The 25,503-nt window shown below is 41.8% G+C and overlaps 2 protein-coding genes across 2 annotated transcripts in view; both read right to left on the reverse strand.

Moving 5' to 3' along the window:
- Window positions 1-24,785, reverse strand: part of LOC139303970 (aspartyl/asparaginyl beta-hydroxylase-like) — a 33,029-nt gene extending 8,244 nt beyond the window's left edge. Inside the window, exons 1-3 of the mRNA XM_070927788.1 lie at window positions 24,706-24,785; window positions 18,082-18,261; window positions 14,574-14,642 (exon numbers count right to left, since the gene is read on the reverse strand). Coding sequence (XP_070783889.1) covers window positions 14,574-14,642; window positions 18,082-18,261; window positions 24,706-24,745 — 289 coding nt within the window. The 5' untranslated portion in view covers window positions 24,746-24,785. The remainder of the gene's footprint in view (window positions 1-14,573; window positions 14,643-18,081; window positions 18,262-24,705) is intronic.
- LOC139304576 (calponin homology domain-containing protein DDB_G0272472-like) lies at window positions 5,666-9,198 on the reverse strand. Its single transcript, XM_070928512.1, has 4 exons — window positions 9,170-9,198; window positions 8,843-8,919; window positions 8,608-8,640; window positions 5,666-7,554 (listed from the first exon to the last, which is right to left on the reverse strand). Exons 1-4 carry the CDS (start codon window positions 9,196-9,198, stop codon window positions 5,666-5,668), a joined length of 2,028 nt encoding a protein of 675 aa, XP_070784613.1.
- Window positions 24,786-25,503: the final 718 nt, after the last annotated feature.

Genomic DNA, 25,503 nt, shown 5'->3' on the forward strand with positions numbered 1-25,503 from the left:
CAGACTCCACTACAGAACACAGAAAAGGACAAAACAACATCAAGGCTAATGATTCAGATTGGTGTCATTATCACATACTACACACTTCACAACTATTATCAGAGCTATAAAGCTCACAAACGTTGACATCAGTGATAACGCTGGCTTAAGTCCAGAGCTGTATCTCTTTCTTATAACACTGTCAGTGGTTTGATGTCGCTGCCTGTGAGATAAAACTGGTACCAACATTTTCTATTTGTTTTCTTTGTTTAAATTGGAACATTGATACCACTCTCATGTCTGTACGATCAATACGAAGCTACAGCCAGCAGCTGGTTAGCTTAGCTTAGCATAAAGACTGGAAATTAGCTAGCCAGACTCTGTGCACATGTAACAAGATCCACCTGCCAGAACCTCTTAAGCTCGCTAATTAACACGTCACATCTCATTTGTTGAAAGTGATTTCCTGCTGGCTAATACTCCAGAAAGAGAAACAGTCACAGTCAGAAACAATAACAGCAAAGTTAACAAACAACAAACTAAACCAAACATCCCTATATCAAACCAAACAAACGAAATCAAAATAAAAATCAGCTAAGATACAAACCAACGGAAGGGAAACCAACCACATCAAATATCATGACTGTGTTTGACTCACCGACGCTCTCCTCTGGCGGCCGCTCCTCCAACAGAGCTGCAACAGGAAACACAGAAAACATCATCTACTACGACTGTTAATGCTGCTGCTTCAGCTGCTAAATCACGTCATCCTGTAGTCAAACGTCTCACCTCCAGTTGTGTCTATGGTGTCAGCTTGACCCTCTGAAATAAGGGGGTAAAAAAAACAACCAGGAGTGAATTATTATGAAAACTATAAACACTCAGTAAAAGCAGAGGACAGAGAAAAAAGAGACTTTACTCACCATGAGGATGTGCGCTGTCTCGAGGATCATCTGTAACAGAAAACAGACATGTAGATGCGTAAGTGACGCTTCATCGTACTCTAATAATGGTTGAATGGCTGATGATGGCAGAAACCAGCAGATGGAAGAATGAATGAAATGCAGAGTCCTCAGGACGACTGTGGTCAGAAAACTAAAAGGTTTGCACAGGCTGATTTATTGACAGCGGTGGAAGAAGTATTCAGATATTTTACTTGAGTAAATGTAGCAATACCACAGTGTCAAAAATACTCCAAGTTCAAAATCTTACTTAAGTAAAAGTACACGTATTACAAGTATTAGCATCAACATGCTGGTAACGGTGGAGCTTCATCTACTTAATATGCTGCTGGGTGGTTTAATCTGTAATAATACAGTACAGTACTTGAGTAAATGTACCACCTTCATTATCATTACAGGTACTTAATAAAGGGAAAGGAGTGTTTAATGAACCTGGCACAAAGTCGTCTTCCACCAACGGAGGGAGAGGGACAGCAGCTGGAGATACCAAAACACACAGGTTAAAACACACACACACACACACACACACACACACACACACACACACACACACACACACACACACACACACACACACACACAGTAATGTAATCCGATGGGTGTGACACTGATAATGAAACAAACAGACAGGAGATGTGAAGCTCATCACAAGAAGACAAATACATTCAACATGCAGGCAACTTCACATCCAAACGCAAGGTGCAGCAGCCGCTAAGCCAGAGTGACTGCAGGACCAACCTTGGATTTCAGAGTCCACATCCTGAGATCTAGAGACTGGATCAGACACAGATAATGACATCAACATGTCAGCTGATCACAGAGGTGGAGCACAGTGAGGGCAGACAGCAGGTTGCATTCAGACATCACAGGCATTATTTAGCTTTGACACTGCTACGAGTAACGCTGTATTCACAGCATGGCCATAAGTATGTGGACACCCGGTCGAACACCGGGTTCATGAACCTGCTGCTCTAACAGCCTCCACTCTCCTGGTTCCAGGCTGTCCTCCAGATGTTGAACTGCAGCTGCAGGGATTTGCTCCCATTCAAGACACCAGAGCATCAGTGAGGTCCAACACCGATGCTGGTGATCAGGTCTGGCCCTCATCCTCGGGTGATGGATGGGGTTGAGGTCAGGGCTCTGTGCAGACCAGTCAAGTTCTTCCACACTAAACTGGGAAAACTATTTCTTTATGGAGCTGCTTTGTGCATGAAAGAAAGAGCACAAGAAGCACACTGTCGTCTAAATATGGCTGCGTGCTGTGAGATTTAAACCAGGAGAACAGAGCAGTACGCTGAAGGGGTGTCCACATACTTTTGGCCATCAAGTGCACCTGATAATACAGAACAAGCAAATAATCTGAAGCACAAGGAGGAAAAAAGAAAGCAGCATTCAAACATCCCAGCAGCTCACAGAGGAGCATCTAAACACAAAAGAGTTCAGCTGCTGCTCTTCTGCTTCATCAGTCACAGAGAAGTGTTCTTCAGCTGCTGACCGTCTGTGTCGACTATGAATACAGACACAAAGAGGGAACTTCACGGACCCTCGGAAATACCTTTCTGATTCACTCATCGTTAGCTGTCATCTTACAAACTACATACCGTCATCATCTCGGACAGGTGAGGGGCCGCTCTCTGAAACCGAACAATAAAACTGAATTCAAGAAACCAGCAACTAGCACAAACTGCAGTGAGGGATGTTGTTCTGATTGTTAGAAGGAAAACCATAAAGCCGCCTGGCTGACTTTCTGACAGTTTCATTTGATCACAGTCAATATCTACCATAATATTAATATGGTTATGATTTATCAATATTAAAATGCTAAAAGACAGGGAAAATAAATAAACTGAATATACATTATACACACACCCCCACCTGATGCTGCCTCCTCGGTTGGTGTTTCAGCTGATGTGCCCTCTGTTGGCTCCTCCCCCTGTGGCTCTGCAGCTTGCTGATTGGTTGCTTCAGCCAAAGCCTCACTGGTTTCTTTAGTTTTTAACACTTGGGAGATGGAGGTCACCATGGAGACAAGATACAAGTATGACATAACTTCTAATAGTTGTAAATCACATTGTCCAGTTTTAATACGCAGGCGGCAACTAATGATTATTGTATTTAAGTCAGTCGTTGGTATAAACAGAAAGATAGATAAATAAGTTTCATTTACCGACGGATTATCAAAATGATTGATTATAATTCAGGTTGGTTTTAGCACCTTTATGGCAGCTGAGGTTCAAACCACACGAGAAGATCGGGGTAGGAGATGACTTTTGGTAAATCTAAACGTTTCAACACACACACTACGGGACCACGGCTGTTTATATTTCTAGTGTGCAGAGCAGAGCATCTCACTGGCAGACTGGTTGTACTGGGCAGCTCCCGGTGTGAAAGTGGAGCTGATATAAAGCCTCAGATTGTCTGCGACTCAGGCTTTGTTGGTGTAACACAGTTTTCAGTCTTGTCTGCCGCAGAGTGACGCAGGTGGGAAAGACACGCCCTCAGGTCTGAATTCACAGCTGGGAACGAGGCGAAACACCTACTGGGTGCTTTTGTCTCAGGTATCAGGTCAGTGTCAGCTTGTTGGTCTGGGAGACAACAGGCAGCAGAGGAGTGCTATCACTGTGTGTGTGTGTGTGTGTGTGTGTGTGTGTGTTCTCACCTGTTTTCTCCTCAGGTGAATCTCCCACATGTGGTCTTTCTTTCAGCCCTGTTCAGTGGTTAGACATTCAAGATCAGACACAATGGCACATGTACACCTGAGTATCAGTGCTGTCGCTCTTCCTCCTCTGGTCACCACGGCTGAGTATTACAGTATTATAATAATTAGAATTATAGTATTATAGCTGAGTGTTGCTTGGAAATTATAAATATTAGTGCCAATGTGAGTCTAAGTCTAAGTGTGTGTGTTTTATCAAGAAGACAAGAAAGACAGTATGAGAAAGAAAATTACAATATGCAAAAAGTATTCATAACTGATGTCGGTTTACAGTTCAGTGTAACAGTGCCTTACAGAAAACAATAGGTGTTCTAATTGAATCCATTCCTCAACCAAATATTTATATTTGTCATTTTAGGGAGAACCAAAGTCACAACGGGCGGCGAGGAGGTCTGGAGTTACAGCACCCTGATAATATTTCACGGGAAGGAAACAAGAGCCGACAAGAAAAGAGCACAGAGCGAGAGAGAAGAGAGGAGGAAGCTGTGGTGGAGGGAGATAGGACTGAAGAGAGCCAGGAGGATGTGATGTTCATTACTCATTCTCTGTACCTCTTTAATGACAACGTTAACTGGGGAACACGCTTTAATCTGCATGCAAGGCTGCAGTTACAGTACAATCTCTCTGCACACTAGGCCACCGTGATATTTCACCAAGAAGGAAGACAAACGTATCTCACTTTGAAAACTAGGATTTATTTATCAAAGATTTTCTCACATTTTGAAGGAAAAGCTAAATTATTTTAGAGTTGGTGCCATCAAGATCAAAGTTACACTGACATGTTTAAAGTAAAGTATCCAACAGCTGCTGTGTCCAGTGAGTGAAACACTTTAGTTTCTGCCCTGCAGTCACAAACATGTCAGTACTACACGCCTCTACTGTACACATCAGATACTACAACTCATCCTTCAGCCAGCTCTTGTCCTCACAAGACGCACTGTCCTGTGGACAAGGAAGGATCACAGCTGACAGAAGTCTGAGTTAAAGACAATCTCATGAAAACGATAAAGAAAGACAAAAAACACGGAAACGCAACGCAACAAAAACGTACGTTACATCTCAAGTGTGACTGTAAGTTCATTCGTTAAGTGGGTTCTTAAACGGAACCCTTCAGTGAGTTCCTTCATTTACAACATGAGCACGAGGTTTTAAATAACACCAGAATCCAAACACATGTACGTTAGGTGTCATGTAAGATGTCAATGCTCCATAATAACATCTGGATTTTAATTTTAGCTTAATGTTTCTGTTCAAAGTTAAGCCTGACTGTTTGGACCAGAGTGCACCCTGATCCCGCCAGCACAGAGAACAATCGAGGCTTCATTAAATGATCTATCACACCACATTTTTAGCAAAGCTGAGTCAGGATGCTATCAAGGCAACATGAGATAAGACATCAGGCTCGACTCGCTTCTGCTCCTCTGATTCACGTTTTCTTCACCAAAACTCACAACTGAAACCTTAAAGTTAAATCAACCCAACACGTGCAAACTGAAGCAAGACGCTTCCGACAGACAAACAGCAGGGAGAGACAGTTTGAAAAGAGTATTACACGTAGAAAATGTTCAGTTATGAGAAGAAGAAACACCCTTAAATCAATATGAGAACACATGAACATCATCAGGTAGCTACAGTAGCCGAGCGCAGCTGTCTTTGTGAAGGCCAAAATGCCTGTTTACTGACTGTTTACAGTTTGTCCACAGCAGTGGGATCAGGCCCACGGTGTGAGAAATAAAACAGTTCTTTAGCTTTACCTTTATTATTTAGACATTGGTTTTTTTTCTGAATATTTACTTAATAGCAAATATCTTACGTCATTAAAGCAAGAAACACTTCTGCTGAGATGTAAAGCAGTTAATGTACCGTCCTCTAAAATCCTTTGAATTTGTGTCCTTTCTGTAAACCACAGATTGACCTGCTCAGTCCTGGCAGACCCCCCCCCCTCTCCCACGCTGCCTTTACTCCTCCAGAGTTGTAGCACCATTTATGAGCACTTTGTGCCACGCTGTCATTTCTTCTTCCCGCCCACAGTCGTCTTCTCTCTCCTGACCGCTGACACACTCGCTCTGTCACTTTTCTCCTCTGCTGCCGAAGCGTTTGGTTTCCTGTCGAGAAGCTCTTTTCTCTTCATGTCTACTCTCACAGCGCTGCGCTCTCTCTCCGCTCTCTCCTTCGCCAGCCTCTCCGCCTCCATCTTCTCCCGAACGGCTTTTTCTCTGGCGAGCCTCTGCCTCTCCATCAGCTCCTTCTCTCCAGCTGCTTTCTCCTTTTCAGCCCGCTCACGCACAAACTTTTCCCTCGCTGCTTTCTCTTTCTCCAGCCTTTCCTTCTCTTCTCTCGCTGCTCTTTCTTTCTCTGCTTTCTCTTTCTCTAATCTCTCCTTCTCCTGAGTGATTCTCGTCCTCTCCCTGGCGATGCGCTCCCTCTCCATCTTTTCCCTTTCTTCCTTCTCTCTTGCTGCTCTCATCATCCTCTCCTTCTCTCTGGCTAGTCTTTCCTTCTCTGCTCTCTCTTTTTCCCTGGCGATTCTTTCTCTTTCCTTAGCGATACGTTCTCTCTCTACCTTTTCTTTTTCTGCTCTTTCTTCGGCCATTCGTTCCTTCTCGGCCCTCTCTCGCTCCATCTTCTCCTTCTCTCTGGCGATTCTCTCTCTTTCCTTAGCGACGCGTTCCCTCTCCAGTCTTTCTTTTTCCACTTTCTCTTTGGCAATCCTTTCTTTCTCGAGTCTCTCCTTCTCTAATTGTTCCTTCTCTCTCTCCTTCCTCTCCTTCTCTCTGGCTAGTTTTTCTTTTTCTTTTGCGATGCGCTCCCTCTCTATCCTCTGCTTTTCAGCCCTCTCTCTTTCCAGTCTTTCTTTCTCACGTTGTTCCCTCTCTGCCTTTTCCTTGGCTGCCCTCTCTCGCTCTATCTGTTCCCTCTCTTCTTTGGCCAATCTCTCCATTTCTTGTCTCTCTTTTTCTGCCCTCTCTCGAGCCAACCTCTCTTTCTCAGCTTTCTCCTTTGCTTCCCTCTCCATCCTCTCCTTCTCCGCCTTCTCTCTTTCCACCCTCTCCTTCTCCACCCTTTCTCTTTCCATCCTCTCCTTCTCCACCTTTTCTCTTTCCATCCTCTCCTTCTCCGCCTTTTCTCTTTCCATCCTCTCCTTCTCCGCCTTCTCTCTTTCCTTCCTCTCCTTCTCCACCTTTTCTCTTTCCATCCTCTCCTTCTCCACCTTTTCTCTTTCCATCCTCTCCTTCTCCACCTTCTCCTTTTCCATCCTCTCCTTCTCTGCCTTTTCTCTTTCCATCCTCTCCTTCTCCGCCTTCTCCTTTTCCATCCTCTCCTTCTCCACCTTTTCTCTTTTCATCCTCTCCTTCTCCACCTTCTCCTTTTCCATCCTTTCCTTCTCTGCCTTTTCTCTTTCCATCCTCTCCTTCTCCACCTTCTCCTTTTCCATCCTCTCCTTCTCCACCTTCTCCTTTTCCATCCTCTCCTTCTCTGCCTTTTCTCTTTCCATCCTCTCCTTCTCCACCTTCTCCTTTTCCATCCTCTCCTTCTCCACCTTCTCCTTTTCCATCCTCTCCTTCTCCGCCTTCTCCTTTTCCACCCTTTCCTTCTCCGCCTTCTCCTTTTCCATCCTCTCCTTCTCCATCTTCTCTCTTTCCAGCCTCTCCTTCTCCTCTTTCTCCTTCTCCACCCTCTCTGCCTCCCTCTCCTCCTTCAGTTGCTCTTGGGCAGCCTCCAGTGTCTTCATCTTCAGCGCCCAGGACGCCTCCCTCTCCTCCTCTTCTTCGGCGAGGAAGGCCCTGATCTCGGCCAGAGCGATGCGAGCGATCCTCTTGGCCTCCATCTTCTCGTGGATCATCCTCAGCTCCTGCATCAGGGCGGAGCGCAGCCTGGCGCCTTTGGCAGGACGGTCTGAGGTTTGGATTTAAGGTGGCACTTTAACCGCAGCGTAAACAACAAGTAACATTCACAAACGTGAATCAAACACATTCATCGACACCGACTTGTTAATGTGGTAACACAAAGCAACCGAGGAAGTGTTAGTAATGTGACATCACTGTCAGGGGCCATGACATCATCACACAGTACATGCTAGTACATGTTAGTACTGTTACCTGTTCTACAATCAAAAACCAAATGTTATTAGAAAACTAATAAACAAATAATCTAATGAAGTTAAATCTGACAGTGTGGAAGGCAATGTTGACACTCTTGTAATGGATATAAAATATTTTGACATTAACAAACAACTTTTGTTGTTATCTTTTTGTGTTTTCAAATTGCTTATTTTCGAGGTGTTCAATTTTCAATGATATGAAACAAAGAAAAGCACCCAATTCTCATATATGAGAGGCTGAAACCAACCAATATTATCACATATAATTATTGTAATATATACCTTTTCTGTCAATTGACTTATTATTTAACGAGCTAATCATTTTAGAAGCAGGTCATAGGGGTGGGCGACATCCTCTAGCACGGCTAGCACACAGCATATGTAACATACAGTAAACATGTCAATATATATTGTTCTACGATACATTTTCAGAATATCAGTTGAGAAGCTGTTTATGGATAAAATAACCAGAGAGCCCTGTTTTTGACAACAAAATAAATGCCTGACAAATCAATGTGTGTCATTACATTGATGCAAAAATCCAATATTGCCATAAAACAGTCACTGATCTGCACCAATAACACAATGCTCTGATACATACAGAGATATCAAAGTGATGGTATAAATGGTATATCTGAAGGGAGACAAATGTATGTTGTTTCACAGGATGTATCATCATCATATCGCCCACCCCTACAAGTCCACAGAAAAGTGTTAAATCAAGTTAATTATTTCGGGTCTGCAGGGCATCGACAAAAGGATTGAATCCAATAATGTTAAGACACAGCTTATCTATTTTATCACGTCACTGGACTAACAGCTGTTAAACCAAAAGAAGGTTTTAATACCTCGGGTTGTGTTCTTTCTAGCAGCAGTCTCTCCTGCTGGAGAACAAACAGCCCGTCAGCTCAGATTCACCTCCACACACAGTTTAACACACAGCTCAGTGGTAACAAAGAGCTCGAGCTCCATATCAAATATAAGAGCATTTATTCACAGATTCACATCAGTGGATGGATTAAGTAGGTAGGTACAAACAGACAACAAGTGACACACAGCAACACAGAGGGATCACAGCTCTACCTTTCAGTTTTATCTCTTCATCAGTGGCCTCTAACGTCTTGGCTTCTAGGATGACACACACATCGAACTGTTTGATACTGAAGGTCGACACGCCAAAAACAAAGGTCAAATTATCCCACCAGGCAAAGCAGACTGTGACCACAACACACTCGACAGCAAACTCAATCCAACAGCAGACTACATGCCAAGTGAGCTGACCTGGACCGTGAGGACAAGTCCACAAACCTTATTTAATGCAACATTGCCAGCCATGTCCACAACAAGCAGAGATGTTAAAATGATAGCTATATCAGCAGAAATGGCATGGAGATGTCTCTACTGGTTGACAAATCGTATCGCTCCAGCATGCCTGACATGACCCTGAGGAACAGAAAAACCTGGGAAGCTTGACTTCTTCCCCAAACACAGAAGAGGAAGTAACGAAACCAAGAGGAACTTTGTGATGAGTTTATTGACTCATCATGCAGGTGGCTGAACCGCCTGACGAACCCGTGGAGTGACTGAACTAGCTAATGTTATCTAATGCTAAGCTACAAACTGTGCAAACGCCCGCTCATCATTTTGCAGGCAACTGAACCGCCTGTATCCAGCTGAGGTCACTTTAATATTACATTACATACGGCATCAGATTTTACTCTCGCACTCCTCAGCAAAGCAGCAGGCTGTGAACACAGAAGCAGGCGATAATGAGTCATCTGGACTGTGTCTTGGCCTGAACAGTGGGCAGCTCTGTGCTTTCAGTTTTACTGGCTGGCATACGCGTCACTCAAAAGAGGGAAGGCGGCATGTTTAAGCTCCTAAGTTCCAATAATTTAGCTGAGCAACAACAAGACAAATGCAAATAAAGTACAGTAGGAATAACCAGTGGACTCATGTGTTCCAGCTTGGCTTCGTTTGGAAGACCCAGCATGTTGTCTGTTATTCCAAAAAGGTTTCTGAACTTGTTGTGAAGAGCTTCTGTCTGCCTGGTTAACGTGCACTTTTGGAAAGTGAATCAGCTGTGATGTTCACACCTGTCTCAGTGAAACCCTGCAGTGTCATGCATGCTTTCAGATCTAGAACTGAAGGTTAATGCCTCACTCCACTCTGTTACTCAGGATCAAACAGAGTCGTGCAGCAACAGAAGAAACTAAGACAGCACCTTTACTTTTACCTTTCTTCTTCACCTCTTTCTTGTCCTCTACAAGGTTTAGAAACAGACAGATCTGTCAGGAGAGATCTTAGCTGAGTATCAGTGGGGCGAAGGTCAAAACACTTTCTGTACGGTACCTTTTCTCAGCCTGTCTCTCCTGAGAGCAGGATCTTTTAACTTCTTTTCATCTGAACAAACAAACAGCAGAAGAAGTTAATGAAAACTACCGGCCGTATCTGTCAAGTCACTCACGTCTTACTGTGAAAAGTAATACAATAATGAGAATAGTCAAACCCAGAGATTTCCATGACTCACTCACTTCATTGACACACAAATATGACTAAATAAACAGTTAAATAGGTAAAAGCAAGCACAGTTACCTGTTCACTCTTGTTGTACGCGACCGGTGTCACCTAGTTTTGTGTGGTTAACAGCTGATTGTGACAAATAGAAGATGTGTATAGACCATAGACTGTATATAAAGATGGACAACATGACAGCCCCCCAAAAGTGAAGCCAAAACGCTGCAGTATAGGTCATAAGCCCACCCCCTCCATGTTAGCCGATGGGACATGGACCAAACTAACAAATCAAAGTACCAGTCAAATACATCTTCTGAAGTTTGGTTTTAATTAGTTATTTGATACTATAAAAACTTGGTGAAACGTCATGATTGACAGCTGACAGTGTGCTCACAATTGTTTCGGGCGGGACCTCGACATTACATACATACAGTCTGTGGAGACGCGTCGGCCATCTTTATATACAGTCTGTGGTGGAGACGCGTCGGCCATCTTTATATACAGTCTGTGGAGACGTGTCGGCCATCTTTATATACAGTCTGTGGAGATGCGTCGGCCATCTTTATATACAGTCTGTGGTATAGACCTGTCTCAGCAGACTCAGCAGGTGAGGCACAGGTGTGACTAACAATGGCTCCAGTCGATTTATGTGTGCCAGTCAGTTATGTGAGCCATCGTGCACAACAAAAGGGCCCTGGAACTGACTCCGCTAAATGGAAGTCAATGTTAATGACTTGTCAAAATGTGTGCCCTGAAAATAAAAGCTTATTTAGTGATATTTTGGTGAAAATAGGACATAAAGAGAAGAAGCACACAACAATACATGTTTTTACTGTTAAACTGGGTCTCCACTTTAACTGCTAGCTACAGCTGTCGTCCTCCACGAAGACGCAAGATACTAATCGTTCAAGACTAAAGGAGGCGGAAGTTTGATACCCAACAGGAAACACCTTGTGTGCTTGGACAGAAAGTATTAACTGTAGCCTAAAACACATAAATAAGGCCAAGACCCCAACATGATCGAAGAGCGTAAGAGATGACAGGTCACATTTCTATAAACAGAAGACAGAATATAATCTATTGATGTGATTATTGGTGGTTAACAGGCAGAAAGGTGTAAGTATTGTTCATATAAAATGAGTCATATTAATATTACAGTCAGAATCAACCTGACAGACTATAAAGAGCAGTGCAGTCACATCGTCCTTAAAACTGTAACATCTCTTCTAACTTGAGGTCCAGATTTATTATCATCATCATCATCATCATCATCTTCAACTCACCATCTTATTAATATCATATAATACAGCAATGGACAGTTAACTGTCTTTTATCCTTTTAGCCATCAGCAAAATGATTTGATTAATTTAATTTACCAGCAACTGGACTGTTTAAATAAAATATGATCTCCAACTGAAGCCATTAACCTGCCACAGCTGATGCTAGAAAGTCAAAATCTGCCTGCATTTGTTTGGTGTTTGGTTGTAATTTCTCACTCAGTCATAAACAGCATTCCCTCAGTTCTGTCCAACAGCAACACTGGAAAGGTTAGGAGAGCGTTCAACATCAGCTGACAGCGAACAGGACAAAATACACCAGACTACAAGGCCGTGTGGGGCCTGACACATGATCAAATGTACAACATCGCAGTTTGAACCGTCTAATTTGAGAGCAGCTATGGCAGACCATGTTATATTAATAATGTGTATTTAGTTTGAGAGGGCACATAATGCAACTGAAAAAATGTTTAAAAAAAAAAAATGAAATTACAGAAATTTACAACAATTTTTGCACCCTTAAACGTCAGATTTAAGAGTATCGTCCATCACACAAACTGCTAAAACTAAAAAATACTTTAAGCAAAGGCGACTATATGTTCACGGTGACTCATGTGTTTCAAACAAGTTTCAAGTCAAGAAATAGATGGAAATAAATGGCCCCCTGTAAGGAAGGAAATCTAAAAACTGATGGATCATTTAGAAAATGGTCAATATTAGTGTATACACACAATTTGTTGTTAATAAGCCAAAAAATGTGAAACCACGTCTATGGTCATGGTCCTGTAAGACTTCTCTCAGGGTTCAGGAATGTCATTTTTTTTAACATTTCATGTACTTAAATAAATAAATAAATATTGTATTTCATTATGTTAATTTTGGGCAACATATACACACATATACCAATATATTTCATAAGCCAGTACTGGCGGATTATTGGGTGTTTTAGGATAGTTTAAGCCCTATTGAGTTTTTGTGTTTCTAGTTTCTTTTAAAAGGACTGTTTGGCCCAGTCTGCCCAGTTTGGCCCTTCAGGGGAAACCAGACTGTCCTCCATCAAGTCATCTGCACCACAACATACACACTTCCATCCTCCTCCTCCAGCTGGACTGGGCTACATCCCAGTCTGGTCCTCATTGGTCGGTAGTGGGACCAGGGAGCCTTGCTACTGGCTGTGGCTCTGCTTCCTGTCCTCCTATTGGTTCTGGGGGTCCAGTATGACCCCTTTGACCTCCTCGTCATCAGAGGAGGTCGTGCCACCCTCCTCCTGCATCTCAGCTGCCGCCTCCTTCCCCTCCTCCTTTTCCTTGCCCTGCTCTACGGGCGAGGACACTACGTCATAAAGGAAGGTGAAGAAGCCATAGATCCAATCAGAGCCCTCCTCAGCTAAAATATTAAGAACCTCCTCAAGCGACTCGGCATTCTCACTACCACCGCCATCTTTGGTCAAGCCTGACGAAAGAGAGAGGGAGAGAGAAAGGGAGGGAAGAAGAAAAACAGACAGGATGGGAGCAGAGGTGGAGATGAAAAAAGGGGAAGGTAGAAACAAGGGTGAAGCACAAAGGGGGCCGTAAGGAGGTATATTAAAGGACAAGGAGGAGGAGTAAAAGGAGGAGAAGGAAATATTGAATATTGAACAAGGAAAGAAGGAGGCAAGAAGGAGGGATGTAAGGCAGGAAGGAAGGAAGGTGGTACAAAGGAATGGAGAGCAACCGTAACAAAAATAGGGCAAAAAATAAAGGATGATGATGCGGGAAAGAGAAAGATAATGAGTTAAAGAAGTCGCATATGAACAGACAACAAATAAGCCTTTACTTCCTGTCTCAGTCTCGTCAGGCAACCTCTAACTTCCTGTCTACTTTACAACAAGGAACAGAGATGGACATCTTTGCTCTAATACTCTGCACTGTTCTTCAGTGCCTTTAACTTAAAAAAGTATTATTATTATTATTATTTTTATTATCCTACTGACTGTATCAGCTGGTGTCTGCAGACTGATGATTTTGAAGTGATTAATAGTGTTAACAGTTATTTTTTCAGCTCTTCCTTCACAGGGTCATGCAGATTGACATGTACTCCTGTGTGTCCTGGTGCATGAATAGTATCTGTGTCAGTATGTATCACAGAAAAACATGACTCTGTTTAAGGCAATCAGTAAAACTGAAGCAAGCAGTAACATAGCTGACATGTTGGTTACAGTTTCTCTGACTTCACTGTCGGTTTGTGTTGGTATGTAGACATCAGTTACGTCTGGAATAGATTCATTCTTTATATGTTTTGTTTCGATGTTTTTAGAACCTAGTCCTGAGAGAAACAGCATTTCATTGATTCATCTGTATTTTAATGAGAAAACCTCTTATTGAAAAGTCTATGAGAACGCCATCCCAAGGTACAGTGTGAGTATGAATATTAGCAGGCTAATTTCTTGTGACTCTGGGACTCCACGGTGATTTGTCTTGTATTTCTCCTTACAGTCTGAACATCTGAAGTAGACCCCCCTGATGTGTAACACACTTATACTACACAGAGATGGACTTCCTGTATTGCGCTTCTATTTCAACGGATTAATTCACAGGTTAATAAATAAGTTAAATAACACAACTAAAGTTGCACTTTTGTATCTGACTTGTCTTCAGTTGGACTTTAAGAAGAAGACCAAACAGAACGGAAAACATTATTAACAGTTAGTACAGGCCGCTAGATGTTTTAGGTTCCTACAAACATCAGCCAACAACAGCTGAAGGTGAACTTCTCTTCAACATTCATAGTCACGCTGCTGATTTTCTCTATTCACAGTAACAAAACAGGCAAATTAGAAATTCATGAGCGCGAGTTGACACACCACTGGTTTTAGACCCAGATCTACCTGAACTCACTCACTCTTTAGTAGGTTCAAACCACAGAGAAAGACTGGTTACTGTTTAAAACTGAGGCACTGGGACACAACTGTAAACCACATGAGTCAGGCATTACAGAGAGAAAACGGGCACGAGAACAAAGAAAAATGAAAGTGGACTTGCCGAGCAGAACTTTAGCATCTTCCACGTCGAAGTCTCCATCTCCATCTGTGTCGTAGGCCGTCAGCTTCCCTGGAGGAGGAAGAGGAGGAGAGGAAGGCTGAGTGACACACATGCACAGCATCCTGACACGAACAGCCTCATGGGAACTTTTAAAGTAATAAATGTCATTAATTATGTGTCTGTACAGTTGTTGAATGTGACGTAAGTAGTTGTAAGATTGTTTCCTCCAATAAGTGGCAATTTCTTTTATAAGGAATTTAATTTTGAATGTTTTTTACTTAATATAATAATAATAATTCATTTTTGCAGCCTTTCTAGGATTATGACACACTACAAATGATTATCCCAAATAAAAAGATAAAGATATCTGAAATATGGTGATATTATCATGACCCTCTGACTTACACGGCGTTCACACACAAAATACACTGCATGCATTCACGGAACTGTAAGGAGCTTTGGATAAAAAGCTTAACTACATCACAGGAATGAACTCAAAAATAACAATAAAGTAGGACCTCGTATCTAAATCAACCTGTTTAGACCTCAAACTGAAGCCTGAACTCTTTAAAACCCAATACAAAATTGAAAATAACCTGAACCGAGCACGAAACTTTACGCAGCAAAAAGACTTGGGTCAGAAAGCAGAACTCTACTACTTGTGTGTGAAGTATTAATTTAAAACAGTGAAGTTGTAGAAAGAGGAAGGATGTGGTGAAGGAGGACCATCTCTCTAACAGCAACACCTGTCATCAATCTGTCAATTCACCACAAATTCTTATTTCACAATCTGGATCCGAATGTGTCCCGACTCTGCGGCTGCTAACATGTTGACAGACGATGAACCCTCACATCACTATCCTGAAGTTCTTCACGAACTGTTTAATGAGATGGTCTCCGGTTACCACATAATCCAAGTTTATGAGATTTGATTTTAGAATTTGGGTTAACTGAGTTAATGTCTAGAAGGATGTCCAGTAGCCTGCAGGAAATACATTATGTTTGTAATGACAAAGATAAATAAAGAAATTGTTTGTCAGAGTCAGAGAACTTACTGCTAAATATAACACGTGTGAAATAGAGGCCTCAACCTGTTTCTAAACTGTCTGTGTTTCTAAACCTTATCCTATTTGAACCGAACTCTTCATATTCGTTGGAGTAGTTTGGTGACACCATTGGCTCTGATGGGAGCACACAGTGTATCATGGAAGTGTAACAATGCAGTCACATTAGCGGATGTTTAATTCTTGAGACCGTACCTTGTAAAACTTCAGAAAAGTTCATACGAAACTCCTTAGCTCTGGCTGCATGCAGAGATAACACACGGAGAGAAAAGAGGAAGAGAAGAAGACAGAGAGGCTGTAAGAGATTATAGCATTGCAGGGTGAATCTTTACCTCTGTCTGCAGGGAGAGAGGACTGAGTTAGTACAAAGCAACACAGAATTAAAGAGGACACATGCATGATGTGTCATTTTATCATTTTAATGTCAAGTCCTGTTTCTGCAACGTTTAGACTGCAGCTGCTTCACAGTAAAAGTCCTCCTGATACTGCACACGTGACCAAAGAGAAGCATCTGCAGGTCACTGACAATCGTGTTTGTGATTTCCTGGAACGTTCGCTGACAAAAAAGGTGCATTTATGTGTATAATTTTGGCAGCAAATCAGAACAGAATACTACTTAATGTATACTAGATATACAGAATATGTATATTATTGTTATCCAGCGCTCAGGCTGAAATTGTGCAAGTTTCGTTTCAGGGTCTGTAGTAAAATTCCTTCCAACAGTCCGACTTACTTACTTACTTACTTACGATTGCAGTAAAATAAATGCTAATGCTAATTTTGCCTTGCATCCAATTTAAGACTAATCCTGATTCACAAACATTTGCTCGTGGGTAACAACAATTCAGTGGTCTGTGTGCATGCTTCAAGAATCTGACTTAGAGATTTAAACACAGAAGTTTAACTTTATAAACACCACAAGTCAGTTAACGCTGCTGTCATTCTTTTAACCTGGTTGAACAGGAACAAGATGACAGCAGTGTGCTCTTTGACCTCCTATGAATTCTTTAATGGGAAGTCAGCTGTAGCTCCGTAACTCTTATCTCTTGTTTCCACCTGACAAATGAGTGAGACGCAGCCATAAAGTCTGAAACATGAAGTAGGTTATCATGATGAAGTTTGAGATAAGTATGTGTCGTCTCACGTGTGTGTGTGTGTGTGTGTGTGTGTGTGTGTGTGTGTGCACATGTCTGTCTGAGAGGATATGAAAGCTGTGCATGACAGTCATAACCACATGAAGACAGAGTTCCTATATGAACCAACATTTCTGAAACTCTCAGTGCAATGTCTGCGTCTCAGTGTGTGTGTGTGTGTGTGTGTGTGTGTGTGTGTGTGTGTGTGTGTGTGTGTGTGTGTCAAGTCGCTGCTGTGAACCAGAAACAAGGCCAGCAAAAATGCGACAACACAACATTATTTGTTTTGCTCCGGCTTTCAACGTCCTGAAAACATGAAACTCACTCATGCTTGTTTACTTTACCCTTTCTACGTTTTATTTCAGACATTAACATTTATATTTGATATTTAACAACAGTTTAAATAACAGGTTAGACTGTGTTCGGGTGAAGATTTTACAGAATACAAAAAATTGAATGAAGACTATCTCATAATTACCAGATTACGAGATCTTTATCTTGTTATTATCAGATCTTTTCTCGTAAGTATGAAGATCATTTTGTGCAATTGCACATAGATACCTGATAAGTCATCATTACGAGATAACATCTTTTATCTTCTATCTGGTGAATGCACAGAGACATATCTGTAGTTTCAAGCTTTGGGTTTTACTTTAAAACCATCATCAGGAGCCGGTGGAGGTGTCAGGAGACAACAGCTAATAAACACCAGGAGCATCAGCTGATTACTCAGGGTCTAATCTGTTCGTAAGATTGAAAGTCACCACAGATTAACATCCAATATGTCTCTGTCTTTATATGTTCTAAATACGTGCGGATCTCATGGTTCCTGGTTTCTGCTCCTTTTCAAACGACAGCAGAAAATAACATCAGTTTAACAGTGAAAAGTTTCCGATATTTGAATGTCGCTGTTCAATATACTGTCGATCTTTTTCCAAATGGACACACTGTACAGGCTGTATCATAGGATGACATGTATCCTTCACTGCCCTTTATGCAAAGTACCTTTGCTTTATCGCAATAAAATATGTAAATGCATCATGAACTGCAGTAGGTTTTTGTTACCTTAATAGTTTTTGTTGTGGTGCATGTACTGTATTTGGTGACTGAAGTGATTTGTACTTTTGGTTCAGCAGGTATGACAGTTGTCAGTTAGCCGGTGGCTCAAATTCAGGTATTCACACCAGCCTGCATTTAGCCTGTGAGGCAGTTGACAGCTTCTCATGTCTGACTGCTGCAGTCACCTAAAGTGCATCTTTCCTGTACCGTAACATTACCACATTACCCGATTATCGAACGCATCTTACTTACCGATGACGCTGTCGTAGTCCACGATGTCGAAGTACACCACAGCCACGGAGCTCCAGACTCCCAGCAGAGCCAGGACCACAAACCAGGTAAACATAGAGTACTTAGAACCTCCTCCTGCATCTCCTCCTCCTCTCTCCGTCTTCTTCCCATTCTTGCTTTCCACCGGCGGTGTCTTCCCCTCTGAGGACATGAAAATGTTAATGTTAAAATCCTGCATTATGTCTCTTATACCAGCGGTTCCCAACCTGGGGGTCGGGACCCCCACAAGAGGTCACAAAACAAATCTGAGGGGCTGCAAAATATTTAAGAAGATAGCAAAGTTGAAAGAAAACACATTACTGCTACACCAAATTCTGTTTAATTTGCAGATTTTTACCTCTAAAACCTATTCAGATGAAACAACGTCACTCTTTGGATGAACCCGTCACAACCAGTGAACAAATGAATCTGTGAAGACGGGCCTCAAGCAGACATTGCTTTATTTGAAGGGCTCACAAGCCAGAAAGGTTGGGAACCATTGTCTTATCCCACTGTATTCAAATCATTATCTGTTTTTTTAGGCTGTTTGACAAATGGTTCTTTTTGTCTGAGAGCTAACTGGTAACGCAGCACGAAGTACTGTTGCTCTGGTTACCTGCAGGTTAATATACCTTGCTACCGGATTCAGTGCTATGGTTAAACTGCTGTCTGAGATGTCCTATTTTTGTGGTGTAAAGGGCTGCCGCCCACAGACAGGAAACATCACTTGGTTAGAGACACTGTCACTGTGTGTGTGTTTGTGTCCTTATTTCAGAACGCTCACAAAAGGTCAACAGCATGCATGCAAGTAAGCAAACATAACACAAAACTCAAAGTGCAAAAGCCAAAAGCTGCTCTTAGAAATTCAGTCTGAAGAAGTACTACTAAATACTGATGATACCGACTAATTACTGGATGATGTACTGTACATACTGTGAGACACCGACACAGGTTTTTACCATAGTCATCCAATTAATATCTCTGGGTGTATTAAGCCATAGTAGACAATGTTGGACTTCTATATGAATTTTGCATGAATGTAATGAATTGCTTAATGTATCAGGTATTTTACTTTCTTAATTAAGTCTCCAGTGTCCAGATTTACTATATCAATACTGTGATATAAAACAATATATACTTAACCTCATCGCCCATCCCTGGAGTTTACCAGAGCTAAATACTTAAATACTGGATGTTTTTGTATCAAGCAATACACATCTGTAAGTAATACTGAAGGATTTAGAGTGGCGTTATCCATCTTACCAAGTGGCTACATACAATATTACACTCACATATGGTCTTGAAATGTTAGGAACATTTTTTATAAAACTTTCAACTCCATGACAGTTTGACTCAGTCGTCATCGCCCGTCATCGTGTGACTGAAGTTTCATCATTGGGTCACATGATGAAGGCTGTGAGGTGTGGCTTAAAGCTTCAGGAAAAGCTGGACGTAAAGTTTATTTGGTCAAACTACTACTTTCAAGGTCAAGAATAAACTTTCATGCATGTGTAATATTTTGAAATGGAACCCATCATTTGTGATTAGACATAGCAACCTAGCATACAAATGAAAGTCTCTATCACTGCGTCATCACAAAACAGTGATAACTTCATACTTCAGTCATTTCCAGTGGGACATTTAGGCAAATTAGAGACTCACTTGTGGATCGAATTCAAGACCTTTTCAGTGTTTTTCAATGTCTTGCTAGACAAAATCCAAAACCCCCAAACTGTCATGTGTTGGGGTAAGGCATGACTTTAATCAGAATGAGTAGTATCATGTACAAAGGTCTCAATGTTTCAGTCATGGTCTTTCATAATTAAACTTCTGCTTTATTGACACAGATCTACATGCAAGGGTTTTCCCTTTTAGGGTTTCAAGTATCTATTCATGGGCCTCAAGTGATGAGGCGTACTGACAAGACAATATGGCAGGAGCCAGAAAGGGCAGGCCGACCCAGGAATAGAGTGAGAGACATGGAGTCAACATGACCCTGAGAGAGAGAGAGAGAGAGAGAGAGAGTCGACAACAGCTGTTTGTCCTCCAACACTGAGAGCTGAAATAGCTGCAGCTAATGACAACAGCTGTCTGCTTTAATATCACAATCACGTCTAATTAATGGCCATAATGCTCAAGACAGAAACCAGAAATAGCCCGATCTTTTGTCAAAAAGTGTGTGTCTCTAAAAGCTATAAAGCCTGGGAGAGCTTTCTTTGCTGTGGTTGCTGGGACAGCAGTGACGCAACAAGTGTCGCCAAAGACATCCTGAAGGGTTTAAATGGCTGTTATTCAACACGAGTGTCCTCTGAAAGGTTTTATTCAAAGTAGTGTTAATGCAAGAGACGGAATAACAACCAATAGAGCTGCAAACTGTGAGGAGCTGTTTTAGACGTATATTGAGGAGGTTACAGACGTAAAAGTCACTTTCACTTCACAATGTCAGTTGAGTCACAGTTGGAGCTCTTCAAGTCGTGGATGGACATGAAACTCTCCTGGCTGAAGATGAACAGAAGATGTGTAGGAAAACATCTGGTTCTTGGATAAAATGTGAGAAGTACAAGACGCCTGTGGACAAATGTCAAGTACAACTCCCAAGGTGATATATACACACACACACACACACACACACACACACACACACACACACACAGTGATTTTGGCATTAAATACATCCAATCACAGAGTTTCAAGTTCTGTTACGGAGGCCACTAATGGCGGGTGGGAGATAAAAATCACCTGATGCTGTAATGATATGAGCTTAAATGAATTCAGCTTCTGATTCTGGGTTAATTTCGGATCCGGCAGCTATGACACCGTGGTTTGTTCACAACTGCAACAACAAAGCAGAATTTATCAGAACTCTGATTCGCGCCTCCGACTGGCTTCTTCTTCCAAACAGCGATGGCCAACACTCTTGGATGCTGCAGTATTTACAGCCATCCGTCAAACTAAACAAATTTGTCGGAAACATCGTTGAAATAATAAAGAATTATCCAGGAGACTGTGTTCAGGACGAAGATTGATAAAAGAAAACTTGAAGAAATGGGAATTCAGAGTAGAGAAAATATTTCTTTTCTCCTCCCACTACAAAACTCTATGTCGAGAGATTAGCTGTGATTGGTGACCGATGTAAAGCCAAACCGTATCATAATAAATCACACTGAGCCGCACTCGGCCTCTACAAGCCACATAAACACCCAAATCCTCCCAACTATGCTGAACCAGGCAAAACAGAAACCATGCAGTGCCTAATCAGGATTGTCCCTGGATCCAGTTTCACTCAAGACCTCCTGAGGCGACTTCACTACTATAATAACTAAAAGCCATACACAACTCTTTTAGCTAGAAAGCTTTTACTGTGAAAATAATATACAGGATGTATTGAGTTTGCATGCTTCACACTGTACGAGGTCAAAACAAACCAATCCAAACCACGCTGAGCTACAGAAGTCCTACAGATATCCAGCAATGTATCACTGAGCTCTCCTCCTCATAAACACACCCAGAAACCATGCCAAACCAAACCAAACCAAACCATGCCAAACCAAGCTCATACGCCTTCCTACCTGTCTCCTCTACAACAGGTTGCACTTCCTCCTCCATCTGTGGGACCTCCTCCTCATTAACGCTTCCTAATCAGGCCAAATCAGGCCAGATAAGAAACAAGCCCAAACCAGACCAGGTCAAACCTCATTCGCACAACAATCCTACCTGTCTCCTGGACCACAGGCTCCACCTCCTCCTGTAGCAGCGGCTCCGCCTCCTCCTCATACACCTCCTCTTCAGTGTACACCTCCTCTTCGGTGTACACCTCCTCCTCCTCGGCGTGGACCTCCTCTACAGGAGCTGAGGAGGGTGGGGAGGAGTAGGAGGTGCCATAGTGGCGGTAGCGCTGCATGGACCGTCTCAGGTCTCAGCTGAACCCAAAAAACAGGACCAAGCCAGTCCAGAGCCGGGCCGGACAAGGACCAGTGCAGACAAACCCTCCTGTCCAGATACACAGTGGGTTGCACGCTAAATCACCATCAAAATAAATAACTACTATTTATTTTAAAACATGAAGTGATGGACCTGATGTTCAAGTACCAGATGAAACCAAACAAATTACAAATCTAGGGCAGTACCAAAACTATTTAAAACTTTTAAAAAACTATACAAACAGCAGTTTACAGAGTACAAATAAAAAATCAACGAGGTGATGAAAAGAGATAAAAACAATACGAAAGAACAAATATTCCAAATGATTGATCATCCAAACAGGCAAACAGAAAAGCAGTGAACTAGAAGAACGACAGAAAGTGACTGAGCTGAGCAGGACAAAGAAAGAACTCCTCCTCTTCTTCCTCCTCCTCTTCCTCCCAGCAGTACTATCCAGAACCTGATCCACACTATTATTAGAGCTGACAAACCCAGGGACACTGTGTGAGTGTGTGTGTGTGTGTGTGTGTGAGATGCCAGAGAGGACAGTGGAGCCCACCAAATAACCTTGACACTTGTTTGTTCACACACACAGACTCAGCTGTGGGATATGTCACCTTAATTAAAGGGACAGTAAGTGAAATCTTCACTGAACCACAGCAGACTATGACCATGTTATACCCTTGTTGAAAACAATTCTACACAAGTGCCAATACAAGACCTCAGATTTGATACCAATACCAAAAATATATACGGTAACTTACTTTAGAGCTGATACATTAATGGAATAAGCAACTATTTAGATAACTGATTATTTGCTTAAGACATTTTTCCAGCTAAATTCGCTAAACATTTGCTCTCAATCGTGAGGATTTGCTGCTTTTCATTGTCTCAACTGAACAGCTTTGGACTCATTTTGGGTTCTGTCAACTTGTGATGGGCATTTTTCACTGTTTTATAGACCAAATGATTACTCGAGAAAAAATGAAGGGTAGATTAATCGATTATGAAAATAACCGTTGGTTGCAGCTCTACCTACTTTAACAGAAACAAAAACAATTTAATAAAATCTTAAAAACTTCTTTCATCCATCAGCCTTAACACAAACATTAATACAAACAAAAAAATACATGTTGTGATGGAGATGAAGCCAGCAAGTTTCAGTTTTACAAAACTACTAAGAGCATTCAGAAATGAGATGCAGCTCTCTTCCGCTCATGTTGAATAAGAACAACCTGGCTCTGTGTTCGCGGCACACACAGCCTGCTGTTGTGATTTGCATTCCCATACATAAATCACCGAAGTGAATGCCAAGAACTAATGTTTGTTTATTTCTGGACGGCCGGCACATCCATTATTAGTACTGGACCTAACATAGTTGGGAATAACAGGCACTGAGAGGTTGGAGAAGAGGAACGAGTGAGGGTCAGATCACCCATGTACAGTAAATAAGTCATAAATAAGAGGTTGTGCAGACTCCTCCCGTAATCATTGTTGACATTAAACAGGCACCAATGACAAGATCAACTGTGTTGGAAAAAAAAAGGTTTGACTCTTTTTTTCAACCTAAAACTAACTTAAATGAGTTTTCCCAAGTGTAAACTTTAAATGTCATAATTTAGTTTTATTAGGATAGTGTGCAAATATCCCAACACATCTGTGAGTATCACAGGAATAACACAGATATAAATGTAAGCAAGTATGACAGGGTCACTTCACTCAAGAATACCACAGACTTACTCATAATAACAGAAGGGTGTTTGGATGTTTTGCCCCTTGTACTAATAAATGATCATGATAAAGTTATGTTGTGCTTTTGGAATAACTTTAAAGGTTTATGTCAAGTTCATAAATGTGTAAATAAGGCGATTAAAGAGGGTTTATGGGAGTTTGTTGTCGAATTGGCTTCAAAACACCCAAATGACACAGGAACATCAGCCATGAACTGCTGTCTGTTAAAAAGTTAATAGCTTGTAAGCTAATGTTAGCTAGCTATCACTAGGTCATCGCTAGGTTAGCTTAGCGTCATCTACAGGGCCACTTCCACGCTATCGTTGGACAAGCGAGCTAGCGGTCACACTGAGCATCCCTTGATTTAAACTTAACCCTTTGGTAAAGTTGGATAGCTTACGTCCTCTATGTTCTGGACATTTTGACAGCTAGGAAAAAATGGCTAAACTGGCCCCGTTTTCTTGTATCGCGAGAATGGCAACCAGACTCTATTCAAAATTCTGCCAGTTAAATATATAAATTCAGTGGCATAGCAAACACCTACGAAAATACCAATTAGGACATTTTCATGACTGATAAACGCCCCTACGCAGTTCGGCATAGGTAAAATACAAAAACTATGTTTACTTTAATAAAATCTTGAGTTTTACTGCTGGTTAACACTGCTTCTATACGCCCAGCAGGACGCACTTTTTTCTGATGAAGACCGTGGGAACCACGGGCGATACAGCTGTGAAAGCTGAAGTTTGTTTTGCGTATTGTGTTGGTATGTTAGCCGCATTGAAACATGTATCTAAACGATTCCTAAAACATCTTCGGTTTTGTTCTGCCGGATATGCAGCACTGTCGATAGGGAAAACAACTTTAAATCACCGAATATGAAATGGAAACATGCACAGAAGATATAGAGGCGCGTCCAGGTCTCAAAGAATCTAGTAAGGAAAGGGTACTGACCTTTTTTGGAGTGGGTTTTCGGATTCTTTCTCTGGGCCATTGCTTCGTAAATTCTCCAGTGCTGTTTATCAGTTATGCAGCTACGAACTAACAAGCTAAATTATCTGTTATTATGACAAAAACATGAACGAAGTCAACGATCCTAGTTGCTTTATGTTCTCTGCTCGCGTTGATGAGGCTACGGCTTCACCAAAAATCACGTCCTCACTTGGATACCAGCAAAGCCAAAGTCCATGGTAACCATGATTGACTTTATATTCCACCAATCAGAGCCACAGAACCAGTTCATGGACGGGACCAAAGGCGGCCTCTCATGATTTTTGACCAATCCGGTTGCGGTACAGCTTCCCAGTGTCGTCCATCTCTTTGGAAAGGAGCAAAAACGTGGCAGAGGAGGAAGAGGAGTTTTAAACATCTGGGGCGGAGAGCCGACGTGACATTAGGAGAAATAATTATTAGAATTTTAATAAACTTTATTGGTATAGCTCATGCCTAAAAGCATAGGTTTTAATGACAGAATGAACAACAAAACAGAAATTAAATCTCATAATAAGAAAAATACATTTAAAGTCAAGAATAATCAAAAACACACTTAACTTCTTTTCCAAACTCCATTATTGGATGAAGCCATAATCCAAATCTATCATCATCCTCATCTCATCATCACCATCATGGCCTTTTTATGATTAATCATCATCATCAGGTTTGATTACTGTTATGGGCTGATGAATAAAGTGAGCAGCTCCCCCTACAGTATATTAACATTAAGTGCCTGATTGGTATATTAATCCCATATTG

The sequence above is a fragment of the Enoplosus armatus genome, chromosome 21, assembly GCF_043641665.1.
Source record: "Enoplosus armatus isolate fEnoArm2 chromosome 21, fEnoArm2.hap1, whole genome shotgun sequence".
Classification (NCBI taxonomy): Eukaryota; Metazoa; Chordata; class Actinopteri; order Centrarchiformes; family Enoplosidae; genus Enoplosus; species Enoplosus armatus.

Excerpts from the sequence above, each read along its gene's own strand:
- LOC139304576 (XM_070928512.1), bottom strand. The coding sequence starts at position 9,198 with ATGTCAGGCATGCTGGAGCGATACGATTT. Across the intron at positions 8,920-9,169 it reads ATGCTGGAGCGATACGATTT|TATCAAACAGTTCGATGTGT; the intron begins GTCAACCAGTAG and ends GTCGACCTTCAG. Across the intron at positions 8,641-8,842 it reads TGAAGAGATAAAACTGAAAG|GAGAGACTGCTGCTAGAAAG; the intron begins GTAGAGCTGTGA and ends GTTCTCCAGCAG.